We start from the raw sequence: 15,412 nt of genomic DNA, 5'->3' as shown, positions 1-15,412 counted from the left end.
CCTCCAGGCGGTGACAGCCTCTGAGGGCCCTCTGGCTGCCCTCCAGGAGCAAGGTGTCCTGCAGATGCTGACAGCAAGGATTATGCCTCCCCGTGCCCTTGTGGTCTTCTTCCTGGTGCCACGGCATGTGGGGTGACGGGTTGGCACCCGGGACTCAGCAGGTGGCCTCAGGGAAGGTGAGGTCCCCTTGCCTGCCAAGCCTGTGATGGACTTGGGCGCTAGCCACACTGCTGGAGGCGGTGGTCAGGGTGGGCCTCCCGGGGTGCTGCCTGTGTGAGTTTAGGGGTGTGTGTATGTGTGGGTGGGTGGGGGGTGCAGGTATACGGGGGTGGGGCAGGTGGGCAGAACAAGGTAAGGTCAGGTAGGTGGGGCTGTGAGGAGGAGGGAGGGAGCTGTGTGCCACATCTGATGCTGGGCCAGTCCAGAGCCAACTCCTGTGGACAACCCAGACCTGGTACTGAATTCTGGGTTCCTTGGACTGGGGGGAGATGGTGGGGATTGGCTGGGAGCACAGCCAGGGCAGGGGTCTCTGATCCCAGTGCTGCATGACCTGCCTGTGTCCTTACGTCCAGGGGCCTCACAGTTCCCATCTCAGCGACCAGAAGGGCTGGGAGCACTCAGTCTCCTGTTCCTTCTTACCCGCCGCCCCCCCACCCCCCAGCCCCGGGTTCCCCCTGCACCCACTCCATGACCTCCAGGGCTGTCTGCCCTCTTCCCTTGTTGGGTCATGGGCATCCTGTGTCCTGGCTGACCCTCTGAGAATCCTTTCTCCCTGTGACTTCCAGGTAACCACACTGCCCACCTCTTCTCCCCGGTTGACCCTCCATCTGCCTGAAACTCTCATCCCCTACACGCTGGTCCTAGAGGCTGGGGAGTGCCCCAAGGGCAGCTGACCAGTCAAGCTGCACATGGTAATGGCACAAGCAGGGAGGAGCTGCCAACTGTCATCCACAGACCCATGGTCTGCTTTTATGAATAAAGTTTTATTAGAACACAGCCATGCCTGTTCGTGGATGTGTGGTCTCTGGCTGCAGGGCCGTGTGTGTGGCTGTGATAGAGCCGGCGTGTCATGCAGTGCTTGAGATGGCCCTTCCCAGTCAGTGCTTGCACCCCTGCGGCAGAGGGACCGCTCCGAGATCGGTGGGGGAGGATGTAGTCATAGTCAATGGAGGGTGAAATGGACTAATAAGCAGGATCCCAGAGGGAAGGGCTCTGTGCTGGACATACTCTGGAGAGCAATTTGACCCATTTCTCCACCATTGTGTGTGGATCTTATTAGCCCATCCTACATAACGAAATTTTAATTTGCTTAGGGGGCACGGAGTTCATGTTAATGGCAATGCGATGCTTTGGAAAGTTGATCAGTAATAGTTGTGTGACACAGAGTCTAATCCGTGGTGCTGAGTTGTGCCTGTAGAAGTTGGTGAATTGTAGAATGATCTGTTGGCCACATTTTTGTCACAATCAAGAGGACATATAATTACACGGGTAACAACATGTACAGGGAGAAGGAAATGTTCTAAATCGGCTGTGATGTTGGCCCAGCTCTTTGATGTGATCAAATCGGTGAATTGTATATGTGGATGAAGTCCCAATAAAACTGTCAGAGAGAGAGAGAGAGAGAGAGAGAGAGAGAGAGAGAGAGAGAGAGAGAGAGAGACTCAGATCACAGTGAAGACGAGAGAGCCAGGCTCCAGTAGATCAGCATCAGGTTCCCCAAGGGAAAGAAAGGTCGTCTGGCTGGACAGAGCACAGTCGGACGCACACAGCAGGATCAAAGCTGTTGGGAGTAAAGAGGTGGAAAGAGGCACAGGGTACAGACGTCAGCCAAGGACACCCGTCGAGCCCTGCGGGTGTCAGGAGGGGTCGGTTTTAAGCCAAAGGCACCTTGAGAGACACACAATGAGGGCACCTTGTGACCCTTGCCGAGAAAAACTCATCAGGAGGCAGAGCGAGGCTAGTGCCCGTGCTGTCAGGTTCCAGGGGTCCTGCAGCGGAGTCTCAGCCGATGGAGCTGTCCTCACACCCCCGTCTCAGAGGGCGCTGCAGGGGCAGTGGGTGACCAGTGGGCTGCGGGCCACCAGGCTGGTGGTTCAAACCCTACAGCCGCTCTGCAGGAGATAATGGAGGCTGTTTGCACCAGCCAGGAGCCTGGGAGCCCATGGGAGAGGTTCTTGCTGCCCTGCGGGGTCACTGAGCAGCGCTTGACTGGAGCGGTGAGCCTGGTTTGGGCGTTAGGGATCTCCGTCCTCATTAGCCGCACGGGTCGCCGACAGTGGCTGGGAAAAGCCAGTTTCGTCACCAGAAGGCAAAGCCAGAAAGCCGGGCCTGTTAACGCAGCCTTGGACCCGACGGAGGGCAGCATGAGTGTTATGCAACCATATACCCTCCTGGGAGCCAGAGACCTAATGAAGCCTTTCGCTAGGAGTGCTTCGTTTGAGCAGTCAGTAAGAATTCCCCAGGATGATGTTGCATGTGACATCATCGAAACAGGTCCTCTAGCATGAAATAAAGAAAGATTTGCAAAAAGGAGACAGCGTCTTATTGGCCCCAAAGGATCTACATCGAAGGTGATGGGACTTATGGTCCAGAGTAGCACAGTCTCAGCCTTGGGCCCGGAGAGGAGTGCTGGGTGCTATGAAGAACAGTCGTCCACTAGGCAACATTACAACCTTAGTGATTAAATGAGAGTTGGCAAAAGATTCTGAATTAAGATCACAGAGTTGGGGAAGATTTTTGCCACCGTTCAAACATGAAAATGTGAATAAGCACAAGGAACCAAGGAAAAAAGCAGTCAAGAAAGAATACACACCATTCCCACCGGCACAGCCAGAGAGTCAGAGTGACAGAGACTTGGCTAGTGGAGGATACTCTTGGAGGCAAGTCAGGAGAAACGACAGGAGATGGGAGCACTGAAGACTAAACAAGCAGCGCTCTCAGTGAGACAGAGGGAAGAAACACAGCTTTGATTCCACCCGAACAAGCCGAAGGAAGTTCTGCGGAGACTAAAATCGACGTGGCTGCTCAAGGAAAAGGTTAAGAAAGCAAAGAATGAGAAACCGAGAGCCTTGGCAGCTGCGGAGCTTCAACTTGAGATGGAAGCAAAGGAAAAGACAAAGTAGCATCCAAGCAAAAGCGCGTGGACTAGAAGTTGGCACGCCATCTCCTTTTGTAAAGGGCTTTGAGGTGTGCTAGCCATTCGTTGCCTTATCTTTAAGAAAGACTTTTATCTTTTTTCCCTTGAGCTTCTTTTGTTTCCTGAGGAGTTCTCAATAAATACATTATTCATGTGGCTTTTGTAAAATGTTGTACTACAGACCAGTAGATGTGTCATCCTATGTCGGGTCTAATAATTTTAGAAGTTAGTCTTTAGGTTTCATGCAGAATTTTTAAAACAATGAGCTATTGTTTAGACATTGTAATTATCCATGAAATCCAATGACCGATACCACTGGTTAGAATTCAAATGTAAAAAAGAACAAGCAGGTAAGAATTCAACGATGTCACAGAGTACTTGAACTCCGTTGTTCATTGAACTGATCCTGGTCACATCTAGAAGTTCGCCCGACAACACGCAGGATAGGCTTTTGGTGTGGCGTGGTTGGCGTGTCATGGCGTGGCATGGCATGGCATGGTGTGGTGTGGCACGGTGCGGTTGGTGTGGCGTGGTGTGCTTTACTCTACAAAGGACACAGTTTCTTTACAAGAGCGGCAGCCACATGTCCAGCCACCCGCCACGTTCCGACAGAGGGGGTTCTCTGAGCACAACACAACTGTGCTGCAAACAAAACCGCGACCATAAAGTCTTGACCACAGCGCCAGTATAAAGTCCTAATTCGAGGCAGCATGGTGGGACGTGGTGTCACCCCCGGACCCTGGGGAAGGACATCCTGCTTGGTGCAGCGAGGAGCGCCTTCCAGGAGAAGGAGGGACGCGGTGGCTGCAGCGACGAGCTCAGGCATGAGGCCAGTGGTGAGGCTGGCGCGGGGCCAGGCAGTGTTCTCTTGTGTTGTGCATGGAGGCCGCTGGACGGCACCGACATCACACGGCAGTCAGGGAGGGTACTTCGAGATAGCCCACCAGGACAGGAAGCCCTCGACCGGAGATTAGAGCTGACCGAAGTCTGGGCTGCGCCGGGCACTGGTGGCGCTCTGGCTCGGTGAGGGTGCAGGTGCGCTTGACCCGAGCACGGGAGCCACATGAAGCGCAGCAGTTGATGGAATGCACAGGGTGAGGAGCTGCGCCCTGACTGCCTGCCCATGTGGCCTGGGGTGCCCTCCTGGGGCAACTCTGCAGGGCCTGGTGACTTGCCGTCTCTGACCTTGGCCCTGTGGGAGTCGGCGGGGGTGGGGGTGACAGTCAGCCCCACAGGGTGGCACGGGTGGCAGTGCCATGATGGTGACAGTGCCGTGGTGGCTGTTGGTCAGAGGGAGGACCAGGCTGCCCTTGGGCTGCTCCTACCCCAGGTGGAGCTTGCAGTGGACCAACTGGACAGCGGGGAGCGAGGCCATGCCCCACCATGATCTTCCTCGGGCCCAGAGGCCGCCAGCCCCTGGCCGGCAGTCGGAGCTGCATCTTCACTGCACACTTGGTTGCATCGGTGACTCTTGTTGGTCCCAATGACGTCCCGGCCCAGCGTTCTATCCTGTCCTGTCCCTCTGCGACCATGCGCTGGCCATGGTCAGGGTGCCTGATGGGGTCGCACTGAAAGGGCTCCTTGCCCTCCTGACAGGGGTGGGATGTTAGTCAGCCCCCGTCCCTTCTCTGCAGTTCCAAACATCCCGAGCGGCATTTCCTCATCAAGCCCCTTTCCAAAATCAACAGCTGGTTCCAACTGGGCCAACGTCCTGAGGCTTCTTGGAAGCCAGGCCCTTCAGGCGCGCCTGTGGCGCCTTCCACGTTGTTGGATCGACGTGGCCTCAAGGATCTCCCTGCCCAGCCTCTGGTGACCCAATCTCTGAGAACCTGGATCTGGTCCGAGCTGGTTGGATGGGTCCCGGCTGGCTCATCCCCAGCAGGTCTGGGCTGGGAATGTCCTCTCCTGTGGACAGGACACTGGGAGCAGAGGAAGGGATGCCATGGTGACCACGGGCCAGTATGAAGTCAGGCTCTGGGCCCGTCACCCCCAGCCATTCTTTGCTGCTGTGAAGTTGGCATCTTGTCCTCTGACTCCTCTGGGAAGCAGGTGCCACAGGAGGAGGACACAGGATGGGTGGGGAGAGCCCGGGCCCCAGTGCGGCTCTAACTGTGTTGGCCAACGTATCAGGATGACGGGGTTGAAGACCACTGAAGGCCGTCCAGTAGTGAAGTCTGTGTTGGACAGAAATGGGGAGACCCAAGCACCCTGACACAGAGGCCAGCCGGGGCTGACTGACGAGAAGGGCTGGGCCCAAAGCTGAGGTGGACATTGAAGACCCTGCTGCTTGGGAACCTCTCCCCACCAGTATGGACCACCAGCCCACCAAGACGATGCCACAGCCAGCGTTGGACTGAAGAGGAAACCCGCTGGCGGTGAGGCCCCGCCCCTCCTTGGCTCAGCGTCGGTGAGAATGGTGCTGCAGACAGGAGCCTTCCTAGGGGGTTCATCCTTTGGTTTGTCTCATCAGATTGACTGAGCACCTGGACGTGCTGCTAGATGGCTAGGGAAACGACGAAACACTGGCTCTCAACTTCGTTGAGGGACTGTAGACAGTGGACATTAGAAGATGGTCATTTACATGGTCATTTGCAGAACATCATCAGGGAGCTGCCGGAAACGCACGGCAGAACCAGGAGAGCATAGCTGGTGTCAGGTGACTCTTAACTAAAGGCAGACACTCTCAGAAAGGTGCGTTTTACCAGCTACCCCTCACAAAGGCACCTGGCTGCGTGGACCATAATGAACCACGGGTGTCAAGCAGGCTTCTCTAGAGAAACGAAACCAGGGCACTCATGATTATGTATATGTCTACACACCCAGAATAAACAGAACAGCTAATTAGTCCACGCAGCAGTCCAGAGGGCTCAGTTCAACTCACTCCTGGAACACTTAGTCTACTGGAAGTCCTTCGACTCAGGAGGGCTGCCGGCCCAACGTCAAGGAAGCAGCCAGCTGAATCTCCCCTCAGGCAAGGCAAGCAGGGTCTGCCCCAGGCAGCAAGGAGCAGGCAGGTCACCAACAGTCAGTAGTTCGGGTGCTTAGCAAGGCAGGCCTGGATGGGGTATCGAACGTAAGCAATGCCAGGCGACAGGATCCACCAGCCTCAAGTTCAAGCGATGTGGGCACCAGCAGCGTGGCGAAGCAGGTCTCGAAGGAGCCTCAAGCTCTAGCAACACGGTCCATGGGTTGGCTTGGCCCACAGGTAGTGTGACTCACAGGTTGAGGCAGAGAACTAGCTACAGCAGCAGCCTGCTCCATCATGCTCCAGCACGCTCAGCAGAGAGCAAGAGACGGGGGGAGTGAGGTGGGGGGGGGAGGCTTGCAGAGCCATTTATCTTTCTCCTGATTCATCCCACATGTTCCTATAGGCCAGGTTGGCACAATAAACCTAACGATCACCTATGGATAACCTTAAGAACAGGCATCCAAAACACGTCATTGTGCTCGTGTGGAACCTGTACTTGGACCAAGAAGCCGTAGAACAAGGGAATGGCTGACCATCAGGAAAGGTGGGGTCAGGGGTGTATCCTCTCACCTTCCTTACTCCATTTGTATGCGGAGCAAATCATCCAGGCCGGGGTATTGTAAGTGGAAGAACATGCATCAGAGCTCGAGGGGCGGGGGCCCATGGACAACCTGCGACGGGCAGGTGACACAGCCTTCCGTGCTGACAGTGAGGAGGACCGGAAGGCCTTGCTGATGAAGGTCAAAGGTTGCAGCCACCCAGGGTGACAGACAGACAGAAACATGGGTGAAGGGACAGAGCACAGACAGTGTAAGACACGAATATAGAAATACCTTATAATTCATCAAGGGTTCATGAGGGTGGACGGGTGGGGAGGGGAAATGAGGAGCTGATACCAAGGGCTCAAGTAGAAAGAAAATGTTCTGAAAAGGAAGACAGCAACATAGGTATAAAAGTGCCTGATGGAATGGATGTGTGGGTTGTTATAAGAGCTGTAAGAGCCCCCGATAAAATGATTAAAAACAACAGCAAAAGACAAACAAACAAAAGAGGCTGCGGCCCTCCGTGTGGGTGACACTGCTGAATGAACCAACACCCCCACAACTGGGCCGGCAGGGCACATCATGACAGGCAGGAAGCACCGTGGTGGGGGGAGCACTGCATGTCCCATGGCCGCCAACAAGACACGCGATCCCATCGAAAGAAGGGCGGCTGTTAGGTAGGCTAGTGAAGGGCTAGGGCGTCCATGACACACGCCCAGAGGGCCGAGCTACGGGAGCCAAGGAGTGGCGCTGCACATGCTCAGAGGTTCAGGTTTCCCGCCAGGTATGCGTGGGTGGGCGCTGCTCCTGGATTGGCCCACCTAGGCCAGGTGAATTCAATTCAGCCAATGGGGTCGAGCAGGGGTCATCCACCAGCCTCCCCGCGGAATCATTGAAAAGGCAGGAGACCGGAGCCGACCGCGTGACCCTGCGAGCAGCTTCCAGGCAGGCTGCACGTTTGGGAGGAGCCCTGTGGGGGCCTGTGTAAACCTGAAACTTCTAACCCTCCTAAAACTCACTGGGATCACAAACCAGCCTTCGGCACGGATTCTTTCTCCTGCAGAGCCAAGGACGGAGGCACAGCTATCCCCAGAGATCTAGCATGGCCACAGCGCTCCTGGGAGGCAAGGGTGTCAGGCGAGACTTCGTCTTACGTTCTTTGGACGTGCTGTCAGGAGGGACCAGCCCCTGGAGAAGGACATGGTGCTTGGTCCACGGAGGGGTAGAGGGAGAGAGGAAGGCCCTCAGCAAGATGGACTGACGCCGTGGCTGCATCTGTGGACTTGGGCAGCGGAGCACTGGTGACCAGGCAGTGTTGCCTTTGTCGTGCATGGACTGGACCGTCATGGGCCTGAGCAACTGGGTGGCTCCTAACGACCACGTAACAACCGCAGCCTGACCACTGGCTCAAGGCCACGGAACCGGAGTCAATGCGTCAAATGCAGGACTCAGGCCCAGAGCGAGCTTTCCCAGGTTGTCCTTGTGTTGGAAGGAGACAGCCCCCCTGGGGGAAACATCAGGCAGTGTAACCAGGTGTGTGACCTGAGTCAGGGGGCCGCATCCCACCCTGGCCTGACCCCATTGAGGAGGTTTACAGCTTGATAACTGGTTGGCTGTGGTGCCCTTGGGTTAGGTGGGTGGTTCTGGGGGGCAGATGCCAAACTGCTGAGAATCCCTGCCCAGCCAGGCTGACCCGGAATCCAGGTCATCACAGTAAGGAGGACAGGCAGGGAGGGAGAGGCTGTGTGTGTGGATGGGCACTGAGAGACGGAGTGGGGGCAGCAGGGTGGCAGCTGTGAGCAGCGGCAGGGGGTGGATGTCTGTGAAGCGGAGTCGGGGTACAGGCAGTGGTGGGGGTGAGGATAGAAAAACCATGAGGAGCCCCATCTTATTGGGTCTCATCGTCCAGCCCAAGGGTTTTGCCTTTAACTCTGTCCCCAGGAGATTGGGACAGAGAGCAGTGGTGACCCACTTTGGCTTCCGATTCGCCTGAATTCTTAAAGGATATTTGCGTGGGTGTGATATTTTCCTTGCAATGTGCTAGCGGGGTGCCCCATTGTCCCCTGCCCCCACTGTTTCTGACAGAAGGGCGGAAGTGCCTCCCCATTGTTGTGCCCTTTCTCCCCTTAGTTCTGACACATTCCTCTCCACCAGCTTCCGGGGGGGGGGGGGGGGGGCAGGAAGGGCCCGGTCAGGGCCGCTAACCACAAGGTCGAGGGTTCGAGGGTTCCGATGCGCCAGCAGCTCTGAGGGAGAACGGGGAGGCTGCTCCTCCTCCTGCAAGGAGCTCGTTTGACCCCGCCCCTCCTTGGGCCCATCTGCAGAGCCCTGGGCTCTGTTCCACAGGGCGCAGTGGGATTTGCCTGCACGTTCACTTTGTAGCAAAGTGTGGGTTGCTATTTATTTTGTGTGCTTGTTTACTCTGTGTGGTTCGGTATCGATTTGCGTGGGGGATGCTGGGTCCTTTCCAGGGGCTGGCTGTTCTGAATGCACTGCTGTGAACCCCAGCGTGGCCGTCTTTGTGTGAACAAAGGGGTTGGTTTTCCTGGGATATGTGCCCAGTGCACTGTCTCCTGTAACCCACAAACAGTCACAGGCTGGCAATGGATAGTCTCCTTTAATCCATTCAGTCACCTCTCAGGACCGCACCGCCCAGTCTTCAACAAGCAGCTGTGCGGAGGGGCGGGCACCGGACCCACTGCTGATCCTGCTGATAATTTTCAGGGGAGGACCAAGGCCCGGAGGCCAGGGAGGAGGCTCTGGGCTGTTCCCCTCGCTGCTTGTCTTGCTCTATCCCACGGTGCAGTACAGGGCTGCCGTGTCATGCCTTGGCGTGAAAGGAAGTTCAGGGGGACAGTTGTCACTGGATCGCCTTGTTCCTGAGGAAGGGGGGTCAGCCATGGGGAAGGCCCCACCCCCAAACTATCCCCACACCTGACAACCTGTGACTTGTGACTGTGACCTTATTAGGAAGTGGGGTGAAGGGCAAGCTCTTGCAGTGAGATGTAGAGTTCCCTGATCCCAAGCACCAACCCAGGGACTGGTGTCCCTCAGGCGTCCCTCAGGCGGCCACGTGAGGACAGAGGCAGGTGCTGTGGCAAGGTGGCCACCACCACTGAAGGAGGAGGCAAGGGGGACCCTCTCTAGAGCCTCTGGAGCAGAGGATGGTAGCGTGTGGTTTACCTACCCCCACCCCCAGGTCCCCAGCATAAAGGTGTGTAACACACACCTCATCACCTGGTGTCAGGAGATCGGGACAGGGCCCTGGACAGAAACAGGATAGAGTGGTTTCCTTGGGAACAGATCTCAGAGAAGCCCCGGGACTCAGATGTCTGACCCATGCGCTTGGGTGTGAGTGCGCTTGGGTGTGAGTGCGCTTGGGTGTGCGTGCGCTTGGGTGTGCGTGCGCTTGGGTGTGCGTGCGCTTGGGTGTGAGTGCGCTTGGGTGTGAGTGCGCTTGGGTGTGTGTGCGCTTGGGTGTGAGTGCGCTTGGGTGTGAGTGCGCTTGGGTGTGAGTGCGCTTGGGTGTGAGTGCGCTTGGGTGTGAGTGCGCTTGGGTGTGCGTGCGCTTGGGTGTGCGTGCACTTGGGTGTGAGTGCGCTTGGGTGTGAGTGCGCTTGGGTGTGCTTGCGTTTGGGTGTGAGTGCGCTTGGGTGTGCGTGCGCTTGGCTGTGCGTGCGCTTGGGTGTGAGTGCGCTTGGGTGTGCTTGCGCTTGGGTGTGAGTGCGCTTGGGTGTGAGTGCGCTTGGGTGTGCGTGCGCTTGGGTGTGAGTGCGCTTGGGTGTGAGTGCGCTTGGGTGTGAGTGCGCTTGGTTGTGCGTGCGCTTTGGTGTGAGTGCTTGAGTGTGCGTGCGCTTGGGTATGAGTGCCCTTGGGTGTGTGTGCGCTTGGGTGTGAGTGCGCTTGGGTGTGCGTGCGCTTGGGTGTGAGTGCTTCAGTGTGCGTGCGCTTGGGTATGAGTGCCCTTGGGTGTGTGTGCGCTTGGGTGTGAGTGTGCTTGGGTGTGCGTGCGCTTGGGTGTGCGTGCGCTTGGGTATGTGTGCGCTTGGGTGTGAGTGCGCTTGGGTGTGAGTGCGCTTGGGTGTGTGTGTGCTTGGGCCTGAGTGCGCTTGGGTGTGAGTGCTTGAGTGTGCATGCGCTTGGGTGTGCGTGTGCTTGGGTGTGCGTGCGCTTGGGTGTGAGTGCGCTTGGGTGTGAGTGCTTGAGTGTGCATGCGCTTGGGTGTGAGTGCGCTTGGGTGTGAGTGTGCCTCGGTGTGCGTGCGCTTGGGTGTGAGTGCGCTTGGGTGTGCGTGCGCTTGGGTGTGCGTGCGCTTGGGTGTGCGTGCGCTTGGGTGTGCGTGCGCTTGGGTGTGAGTGCGCTTGGGTGTGCTTGCGTTTGGGTGTGCGTGCGCTTGGGTGTGCGTGCGCTTGGGTGTGAGTGCGCTTGGGTGTGCGTGCGCTTGGGTGTGAGTGCGCTTGGGTGTGCGTGCGCTTGGGTGTGCGTGCGCTTGGGTGTGAGTGCGCTTGGGTGTGAGTGCGCTTGGTTGTGCGTGCGCTTGGGTGTGAGTGCTTTGGTGTTAGGGCGCTTGGGTGTGCGTGCGCTTGGGTGTGCGTGCGCTTGGGTGTGCGTGCGCTTGGGTGTGAGTGTGCTTGCTTACATAAGTTGTTTGAGAGACAGCTCTGGGTCTGGGACCCCGGGCCTGCACTTAGCTCCATGCCAACCCATCCCACTTATTTCTTCCGCTTCCCCTGCCGTGTGCCAGTGCCCCCCTCATCTCCCCCTCACACCCTGCCCTGAGCCTCACTCACGTGCCGGAGGGAATCATCTCGGCTGCTCCTTTACGTGTTTTAGTAGCAGTGTTCTGGGTGGGGGGTGGGGGGGGGCAACAGGTAGTAATCTCAGCCTGGGAAGTGGGCTTTCCCCAGCGATGCCTCAGACCCTCAGGGCTCCCCACCCTTCTCCCGGGGGCCCTGGTACTAAGGCCCACCGTTTGATGACAGGGTGACGATGTGCCGGTCAAGTTCATATTTTTTGCACGTTTGTCTAAATCTCTTCAGGAAGGTGGGACTCAGATTCGGGACCCGTCCTGGGACAGATAGCAAGGCTGGCCTCCTCATGGCAGGCTGAGTTGGGCCCCTCACCTGCCGGTGTGGAGTCGGGGGGGCATGGCCATGGAGAGACTCCCACCCAATGGAGGATGGGTCCTGCATAGCTGTCCCTGGTGAGCCCTCAAGTCGCAGGGAGCCAGAGGGGACCAGGGCAGTCATGGGGAGGCGGGTGTGTGTATGTGTGTGTGTGTGCGTGCGTGTGTGCGTGTGAGGTACGGGAGACTCGGGTGGGTTATCATAGTGGTTATTATGGAGCACCAGCACACGTGTGTGACTGTGCGTGTGGTATCACAGAGTACCAGCACGTGCATGCGCATGTGTGTGTGCGTGTGTGTGCTTGCGTGTGGGTGCACCATAGAGCACAGGTGCACAGGAGGAAGGTGACATAGAACACATGCACATGTGTGCATGCATGTGTGTGCCTGCGCATGCGTGCATATGCGTGCCTGCGCGTGTACCGCAGAACACCAGCATACTTGCCTGGATGCTGCAGAGGTGGAAGGTGACATGCAACAGGTGACCGCGTGTGTGTGTGCGTGTGTGTGCCTGTGCGTGTACCGTAGAGCGCCAGCAGGCTGGTCTCGACGCCGCCCTTGATGTTGCGCAGGTGGAAGGTGGAGTAGTAGTGGTAGTCCGTCTCCAGGATGAAGACCTTGCTCTCTCCCTCGTCTGTGAGGACACACTCAGAGCCGCTGGCACCCACCAGCCAGGGGCCTGCTCGCTGTGAACTCATCTCCTGTTGCCGCTGCCCCTGCCTCCCTCCCCACCCCTCACCCCCCGCTGCCCTTCTTCCTGGGTCTGGTGGCCAGGGTCCCCATCCGGGCTGCCTGTCTGGGAGCAGGGCCAGTGAGGCAGTGGGTGGGGGGTGGGAGAAGGGGTGCCCACTCACAGTCAATGGTGAACACGCCGTCGTGGTCTGTTCTTTGCAGCAGCATCGTTATCCGCTCACATACCCCCAGCAACCTGTGCGGAGGCTTGGTGGGCCTCTCCCCCCACCACAGTGCAAGCAGCCTCCTGCAGCCACCCCAGAGAGCCGTCTCTGCCCCTCCCCATGCCCTGGGACTACCTCTGTTTTACTGGGGTCGCTGCTGCCCAGAGCTGCCCCCGGTCACCTGACCCACGCCCAGGCTACCCACCATGTTGCTGGCATTCCGCTGCGCACGCAGCCCACCCTGAGCTGCAGGTGGCCGGGCCAGCTTACCTGAAGTGGACGTTTAACTGCAGGCTTCCGTTCTGCAAGCTCTCCAGGCTCTGCATGTAGAACCGCAGGTCCCCATGTGGCTGGATGCGACTCAGGTTATTGGAGGCCACGGAGATGGAGTTCCAGTACCCTGCCAGCTGGGGACGAGGGTACGCCAGTGGCCCAGGCCCACTCCAGCCCAGCTCCTTGACCCCTTGGCCCCTCTGACCCCTGAGTGTAAGTCCACCGGTGCAGACTCACCTTCGACAAGCTGAAGTTTCTGTACACGACCTCATGAGGGTTGAAGTCTTGAAGGGCAGGAGCTGGATGCAGCACCAGGCTCAGCAGGACAGACAGCAGGACCATGTTGGGCGGGCGGTGCCTGGCTCTCAGCCCTCATCTTTATCCCCTTCCCGCTGCCTCCACACCCGGGACCTTCAGTTTCCAGCCCGTGGGGGGAGCCAGGTTGCCCCCACACTCCAGGAACCCAGCCAAGATTGCTGGCTGTCAGGGTTGGTCTTGGGGCTCACCTGCACTGCGGGGGTGTCTGCTGCAGCAGAGCAGGTGGGCAGCTAGGTACAGAGACCCCACAGGGCACTGGGCACTACGTGGGGCTGGCTCCAGGAGAGGACAGCCCTTGCCCTTCCTCAGCATTGCCCTGGATGGAGCTGGGGGCCCCTTGGAAGAGCTGCTGGTATGTGTGGGATGGTGGTGAGGGGGGCCTCAGGAGGAGCAGGAAGGAACAGGTGGGCAGCAGAAGGGCCCTGGCTGTGAGCCCGGCAGAGGTGGAGGACATGGAGACCTGGATGCAAGCTGTCCTGTGATCTCAAGGTGGGCTGTTGGGTCAGGCAGCTTCCTCTAGGTGGGGGTGGGAAGACAGAGTGGGCTGGGGCAGGAAGGCACTGGGGGCGGGTGCACTGCGGGCATCTGGGCATCCTGTTCCCCCATCCTCAGCCTGTCCTCCTCAGCCCCTCATTCCCTGTCCTCCCAGACCTGCCTGGGAGTCACAGGGGGAGTAGTGATACCCGAAGGGTAGGGGGAGAAGGGGGAGAGGAAGGGAGAAAGGGGGAACCAATCGCAGTGGTAGACACATAACCATACACCCCTCTCCAGGGGGAGAACAACAGAAAACATGGGGAAGGGAGACCGCGGTCGGTGTGAGAGACGAAATAATAACAATGTGCAATCTATTCGGGGGGGGGGGGTATGAGGGTGGGAGTGGGGAAGATCTGATACCAAGGGCTCAATAGAAAGTAAATGTACAGAAAAGAATGAAGGCAACATATGTACAAACATGCCTGACTCCATCGATGTATGGATTGTGAGAAGAGTTGTATGAGTCCCCAATAAAATGATTAAAAAAAAATTTTTTTTTTAACCCAAACCTTGTGGAAGGCGTGGTGTGGGCATCCACTGACCAGCAGGTGGCAGAGTGGGAACGGTTTGGCTGTAGACTGTCCCTTCCGGCACCCATTCTCCTCCACTCCCGCACGGGCTGCGGGCATGGGACCTGGCACCCACATGACGCCCTGGGCCTACTTGCTCACCTGACGGCCCCGGAGGTCAGACCATGCCCACTCCCAGGGGCTGAAGGACTTTAATTTGTGAAACTTGGCATAGTGGGCTGAGACACTTCTATGAGCTGTGTAGGGGGCAGGACTCATGGGGGGTGGTGGTCCTGGCTCTCCCCAGAGGTCTGGAGTGAATGGAGCTGAGGAGGGGTGCACAAGGCTTATGGGGGGCAGGGGCTGGCTCTGCCCAGGGGGCTGGGGGCTCTCAGCAACAGGCTTGGGCATTTCTAGGCCCTGTGCCGGTCACCTGTCTACCTACAATGCAGCTGTAGCTCTGGCGGAGACAGGTCCTAGTGGGCCATGGGCATGCAAAGGAAAGTGGGGACAGACAACCCAACCAGCACAGGACAGAGGACGCTAGGGACTGCAGGCTGTCCCCCGTCCCAGGCCAGGGCACCTCTGGGTTCGGGTTAGGCGTTTAAGGATCTACAAATGAGAGCTTCTTGCTATAGAAAGGGGTAGGGCTCTTCTGGAGGCCTGGGGGTCGTGGGCAGGGGGCTTGGTCAGCAGACTGGCGGGGTCTCCCAGGGCAGGTCCCGGCTGCAGGAGGGACAGTAGCCTGTCCCTACTCTGGCAGCACCTTGAAGACCTTTCTTTTCTTTCTGTGGGCTGCCTCCCCCAGACAGACAGATCCCTGCCGGGTCCCTGCCCTCCCTGCACCCTGAATGTGAGAGGCTGAGACTGTGAGCTGGATCCTGTGTGGGAGCTAGTCCTGCTGTGGGACCTGCTGTCCATCTTAAGGATGTCTCAGGGACATTAGGTGACATGGAGTCATGCTGGACCCTGGAGTGGACCTGGGGACACTGGGTGGTCACTAGGCTGACCTCGGGTGCCATCTGAGTCTGGCAGCCAGCCTCAGTGTCGTGTGCTTTTTGGAGAGATTTCTTGTATGTAACCGCTCAGTCCAGCTCCCCCTGCCCAGGGG

The 15,412-nt window shown here is 58.0% G+C and overlaps 1 protein-coding gene and 1 pseudogene across 1 annotated transcript; one reads left to right on the top strand and one right to left on the bottom strand.

Moving 5' to 3' along the window:
* The first annotated feature begins 2,363 nt into the window (after nt 1-2,363).
* Nucleotides 2,364-3,122, top strand: LOC142457730 (KRR1 small subunit processome component homolog pseudogene; annotated as a pseudogene).
* Nucleotides 3,123-9,696: 6,574 nt separating this feature from the next.
* On the bottom strand, nt 9,697-13,282 carry LCN9 (lipocalin 9). The gene is made up of 5 exons (XM_075558844.1): nt 13,178-13,282; nt 12,938-13,074; nt 12,626-12,699; nt 12,295-12,405; nt 9,697-9,761 (listed from the first exon to the last, which is right to left on the bottom strand). The coding sequence occupies exons 1-5, from the start codon at nt 13,280-13,282 to the stop codon at nt 9,697-9,699; spliced, it is 492 nt and encodes a 163-aa protein (XP_075414959.1).
* Between the last annotated feature and the right edge of the window lie 2,130 nt (nt 13,283-15,412).

This window comes from Tenrec ecaudatus, chromosome 10 (genome assembly GCF_050624435.1).
Source record: "Tenrec ecaudatus isolate mTenEca1 chromosome 10, mTenEca1.hap1, whole genome shotgun sequence".
Lineage (NCBI taxonomy): Eukaryota > Metazoa > Chordata > Mammalia > Afrosoricida > Tenrecidae > Tenrec > Tenrec ecaudatus.
Note: the sequence above shows the minus strand (reverse complement) of the source record. Positions and strands in the feature narration are given on the sequence as shown.